Source organism: Anomalospiza imberbis, chromosome 37 (assembly GCF_031753505.1).
Source record: "Anomalospiza imberbis isolate Cuckoo-Finch-1a 21T00152 chromosome 37, ASM3175350v1, whole genome shotgun sequence".
Classification (NCBI taxonomy): domain Eukaryota; kingdom Metazoa; phylum Chordata; class Aves; order Passeriformes; family Viduidae; genus Anomalospiza; species Anomalospiza imberbis.
Window position 1 is genome coordinate 1,217,282 of NC_089717.1, and position 5,639 is coordinate 1,222,920.

Below are 5,639 nucleotides of genomic sequence, written 5' to 3' on the forward strand. Positions count from 1 at the left end.
CACTCGGGGAGCCACAAAATTCCCTCGGGATGCCCCAAACCCAGTCGGGAACCCCCAAGATCCTCACGAACCCCCTCGGGAGCCCCAAAATCCCCCCCAAAACCCCCTCAGAACGCCCCCAAATCCCCTCCCCACCTCAATTCTCCTTCAAGACCCCCCAAAATCCCCCTCAAGCGCCCCCCTGATCCCCCCAGGACCCCCAATTCCCCCTCACGACCCCCCAAAATCCCCCTAAATGCCTTCAGATCCCCCCAAATCCCCTCAGGGGCCCCCAGCCCCCTTCAGGACCCCCAATTCCCCCTCAGAATCCCCAAAATCCACCCCAAACCCCCTCAGGACCTCCCCAGCTCCTCTCAGCTCCCCCAGTTCCCCCTCAGGACCCCCCAATCCCCTCAGATCCCCTCAGGACCCCCCAATCCCCCCCGCTCCCCGCTCCCGGGGCTGACCGCGGTCGCTGTCGCCCATCCCGCGCTGCCGGGGGGGTCCCGGGGGTCCCTCGGCGCCCCCAAATTCCCGCCCCGCGGCCCCGGCCCCGGCCCCGCTCGGCCGGGCTGGGCCCCACCGGGACCACAATGCACCGCGCCGCCGCGCTTCCGTTTCCCGTGACGTCACCCCCGCCCCGCCATTTCGGGCGCTCGTCGTGAGGCGGCTCCGCCGGTGCCGCGCGGCTCCGCGCCCGGGGCCGGGGCTGGGCCGGGGCCGGGGTTGGGGCCGGGGCCGGCTCGTTGGAGCCCCGGAGCGTCCCCAGAGCGGCCCCAGTGAGCATGGAGCCCCAGGAGGTGCGGCGGGGGACAGAGGGGGACAGAGGGGACACTGCGGGGGGAGGGGACACGGGGGAGGGGCAGTGGGGGATGGGGGACACGGGGAGTGGCGGGGAGGGGGCAGGTGACAAAGGGGGAGGGGACACGGGCGGGGGAGGGGGTGGCAGAGGGGACAGCAGAGCCCTCCAGGGAGGGGCGAAGGGGACCCTCGGGGGCAGGGGGCCACAAGTGCCACCAGGTCCCTGTCCCCTTTCCAGCTGTCCCCGGCGCTGCTGCAGCCGCAGGTCACCGCGGTGGCCATCCTGGATGAGCTGCTGGCCACCCTGCCCAGTCTGGACGAGGACTTGTGGCTGCCTGTGTCCCTGTGGCGCCTGACCTGGGACCTGGATGAGTTCACCAAGGAATTCTGGGCCAGCCTGGAGTGCATCGGTGGCACCTGGTGGCGCCGCGGTGGCACCTGCGAGGATGACGAGGATGATGATGGTTGCCACAATGACCCCCCCACCTCCCTGAGCCGGGCCCTGGCCGCCTACGCGGGCACCCCCTGGACAACGTGGGACGATGTGACAATGGTGGCCATCGAGTGGCACGCCTCGGTGGCCGTGCTCGAGGACACCTGGGCCTGGCTGGCCAGGAGGGCCACCAAGCTCCGTGATGCCTGCAGGGAGGTGGCCACTGCAGCAGCTGATATGGTGGCCACCACCAGCGCCTGGGCCAGGGAGCTACAGGACGAGGTTGCCGGCTGTGGGACAGCTCGGAACATCCTGGTGGCCGCGGCCCAGCAGCTGGGTCTGGCCCTGGACAGGGAGGAGGTGGCCGAGGTGGTGGCTGGGCACGAAGCCCAGCTGAGGGGACATTCCAGGGTGGCCACCAGCCAGGCAACGAGGGCCACCATGGTGAGACAGCAGGTGGAGGCAGCCCTGGGGCTGCTGGAGCACTTGGTGGCCACGTGTGACGAAGCCACCGCCTTTCCCCGGGAGCTGCGGCGCAGGGTTGGGGACATCAAGGCCGCCCTGCAGGGGACAAAGGAGGCAACCCCCAATGTCCCCGAGGACTTGGTTGCCAAGGTGGCCGTGGCTGAGCGGCTGTGGGAAGCCAACACCCGCCTGGCCAAGGACCACCTGGTGGGGGCACTTGACTACATCATCAACTTCTTCTTCGATGGTGACCCCATCAGCGCCGGTGGCCGCGGGGTGGCCGAGCGGTGCCAAACAGCCATCGAGGACATCCCAAGGCTCCTTGGGCCCCCGGAGCGTCCCCAGAGCTTCCCCAGAGCGTCCCCAGGGAGCGTGGAGCCCCAAAAGGTTTGACGAGGGTGGGGGAGAGGGGGACAGAGGGGACAATGGAGGGGGGACGGAGCACGGGGGGATAGAGGGGACATGTGGTGGCAGAGGGGACAGCAGTGGGGGCAGGGGCTACGAGTGTGGTGGCAGGGGGGTGGCAGAGGGGACAGCAGTGGGGACGGGGGTGACAGGGGCTACGAGGGGATGGGCAGGGGGTGGCAGAGGGGACAGCAGTGGGGACGGGGGTGACAGGGGCTACGAGGGGATGGGCAGGGGGTGGCAGAGGGAACAAGAGGCCGACAAAGGATGGAGGGGCAAAGGGACCCCTCGAGGGCACGGGGTCACCGCAGGAGGCCACAAGTGCCACGAGGTCCCTGACACCTCCCTTGTCCCCTCCCCAGATGCAGGAGGTGATGTTTGACATTCTGGCCACCCTGGACAAGGTGGTGGCCATTCTGACCGGGCCACAGCAGGGTGCGCAGCAGCACGCATACCCAAAGTTCCTGTGCTCCGACATGAGGAGTGTCATCTGGCACCTCCGTAGGACCCTGGAGCACGGCAACGTCACCTCCCTGGGCCAGGCCCTGGCCACCCTTGAGGCCAACCCGGGGGCCACCTGGGCCAGCGTGAGAGCCGTGGCCAAGGCCTGGCGGGAGTCGGCGGCCACGCTCAGGAAGAGCTGGGAACGGCTGGCAGAGGAGGCCGCCAAGGTCCGCGACGCCTGTGAGGACGCGGCCGCCGCCCCGGCCTCGGACGGGCGGGAGGAGGGCGCCCGCATCGTGGTAGCCTGCAGCACCGGGATGGCCACGGGCCACCAGCAGCTGCTGCTGGCCCTGGACAGGGAGGAGGTGGTCTTGGCGTCCACCAGCGAGGAGGAGGCGGCCACCAACAGTGCCGTGGGAGAGGTCGTGGTGGCCACCAGCCAGGCAAGGGCGGCTACCAGCAGAGAAGAGCAGGTAGAGGTGGTCCTGGGGCTGCTGGAGCGCTTGGTGGAGATGTGTGACAAAGGCACCATGTTCACCTGGACCATGCAGCGCCGGCTCAGGGCTGTCGAGGCCACCCTGGAGGAGATAAAGAAGGCGTCCCCCGATGTCCCCAAGGCCTTGGCGGCCAAAGCGGTGGAGGCCAAGCGGATGTGGGAGGCCAGCACCAGGCTGTTCACGCGTCAGCTGCAGGGAGTGCTTGGGGACATCAACAACTTCCTCTTCAGTCCCTATGGTGGCCCCGGTGGCCAAGCGGTGGCGGAAAGCCATTGAGGACGTGCCGAGGCTGCTGCGGGGACAGTGATGTCACTGCTGTGATGTCATCGGGGCAGTGACATCAATGGGGAGACTTGTGGATACTCAAGTGCCTCCAGCTCCTCATGTCACCAAGAGCCCCTTGGGTGCCCCCAAGAGCCCCCCAAGTGCCACCAGCTGCTCGTGTCACCAAGAGCTTCCCAAGTGCCACCAGCTCCTTGTGACACCAAGAGCTTCCCAAGTGCCACCACCTCCTTGAGTGCCACCAGCTGCTCGTGACACCAAGAGTCCCCTGAGTGCCACCAGCTCCTTGTGTCACCAGGACCTTGTGCAGGAGGAACTGGGCGGGTCCTTCTGCCACCAAGAGCCCTTTGAGTGTCACCAGGACCAGCCCAGCCCCTGTGTGCGGGTCCCTGGTGTCACCGGGGTCTCTCTCTGTGTCACACGCCACCCTTGGGCACCCACTGGGACCCCCGAGAACAGGGACCCCCCTGTGCATTGACAGCCCCCCCCCACCACCGAGCACCGGGACAGGGACCGGACCCCGCCTTGAGCCCCAGGACCCCCCAGGCACTGGGACTCGCGGGCAGCACCAGCCCCGTGCACCGGGACAGGGACTGGACCCCCCTCGAACACCGACCCCCCCGAGCACTGAGCCCGGACCCCCCTTTGTGCCCCCACTCATCACGGGGGTTCTGCCCCCTCCCCTTTGACCCCCCTGGAGCCGCGGGACCCCCAGGAACAGAGCCAGGATCGGGGGGGCCCAGCACCGGAGGGGGGCGCAGGGGGGTCCCCAGCACGGGGGGGGTTCCTTGGGGTTCGGTCCTGCCCTCCCCCTTTATCAGCCGGGACCCCCTGTGAGAAACACGGGTCAGAATTGAAATTTTTACAAAAAGTCTCTTAAGGGATAAAATCCCAATTACCAAAAGCTCATCGTTAATTAAACCGTGTTCTTTACATCCTGTTACATCACTGGGGTTCATTCATATTCATGAGGATTTATGCATATTCATAATATAGAGAGATATATAGTAATACTATATAGAGTAAATAAATATATATTTTATTAAAATATTTTGCACCAATATATAAATATTTTGCTTTATATATAAATTTTGTAATATATAAGTTTTTTCCAATATATAAATGTTTTGCATCTATATATATATTTTTGCATTAATATACAGACAGATTTTGTTTTATGTCACCGGAGCTACCAAGCCCCGGGATTGGCTGACAGGGGCTTCTCCCGATCAGATCTGGGATGAAGCTGCAAGCGTTTCCCTGGCCAGACCCCGAGGGGGCGAGGAGTTCGGACCAAAGAGAATGCCCAGACGGGCTCTTTCAAAATGCCCTTTACACGGGGAGGCGTGGAAAATAAATTCCTCTGTTGCCACACTGTCCTCGCTGAGGTCATGATGCTCGTACCCCCAGTCCTGTGTTCTGTTTGTGGTGGATGTTCTCTTCTGTGCCTTCAGGGCTGGTTCTGAGAGCGAAGGCGGGGAGAAGACGAAGCTCGGAGTTTGTTACCAGGACTGCTCTCACTCCTCTAAAAGCAACGCTTCTCCCCATCCTGCTGGACCGTGGTGTCTGGGCACGGACGGGGCAGCGCGGCGAGCGCTGGTCCAGCACGGTCAGGACGGATGGAGACGAGAGACCTCTAGAGCCCGGTCTCAGGAGATTTGGTTTATTGTGGGGGCCTTGCTCGGAGCTGCCAGGCGCAGCTCGAGGCTGGCCCCAAGGAGTGGGGGCAGGGCGAGATAGCGAGAGAGTTCCGAGAGAGCAGAGAGAGAGGGAGGCAAAAGATGGAGAAGAAGAACAAAAGAAGAAAAGATGGCTCCGGCTTCTTGGGTACACCTTCTCAAGGGGGCTTGAAGGTGGGTGCAGTAAAGGACTTTGGGCCAGTGGGATTGCAGACACATCATACTTCAGGGGAGGGTTACAAGTGCGAGATAAACTCTGCATTTCTGAGGAATGAGACAGAACACTTTGTCTGACCCTTTGCTCTGTCTGTGGGTCAAAAAAGGGAGTTATCTTCCACCAGCCACACCACTGCCCACCAGCTACTTAGCAGCCAAGGTCTGTCACCTCAAAGCTCGTTCTCACCTCAATCTGGCTGGCATTCTCTGCACTTTCCCAATCCCTGCTAGGCAATCGTACCTATAAGGCCTTCTTGTTTCAGCTTCCCCAACAGGGCAGAACAGAGCGCTCCTTTGCTTTTTAGTTACTTTAGCCAGCTGAGGCAGCCCAAGCTTTCTCTGGACTGGTTTTATTTCCCCTGTCTTGGAACCATCTGAACCTGCTCTGGACCGGGACCTGGGGAACACTGGGAAACACCGAGAGTTTTGCACTTTGTG

General features: G+C 63.2%; 1 protein-coding gene across 1 annotated transcript; it reads left to right on the forward strand.

The window, feature by feature from the left end:
• The first annotated feature begins 616 nt into the window (after positions 1–616).
• LOC137464126 (uncharacterized) lies at positions 617–5,191 on the forward strand. The gene is made up of 3 exons (XM_068175446.1): positions 617–779; positions 1,019–2,065; positions 2,446–5,191. The coding sequence occupies exons 1-3, from the start codon at positions 765–767 to the stop codon at positions 3,298–3,300; spliced, it is 1,917 nt and encodes a 638-aa protein (XP_068031547.1). The 5' UTR covers positions 617–764; the 3' UTR covers positions 3,301–5,191.
• Positions 5,192–5,639: the final 448 nt, after the last annotated feature.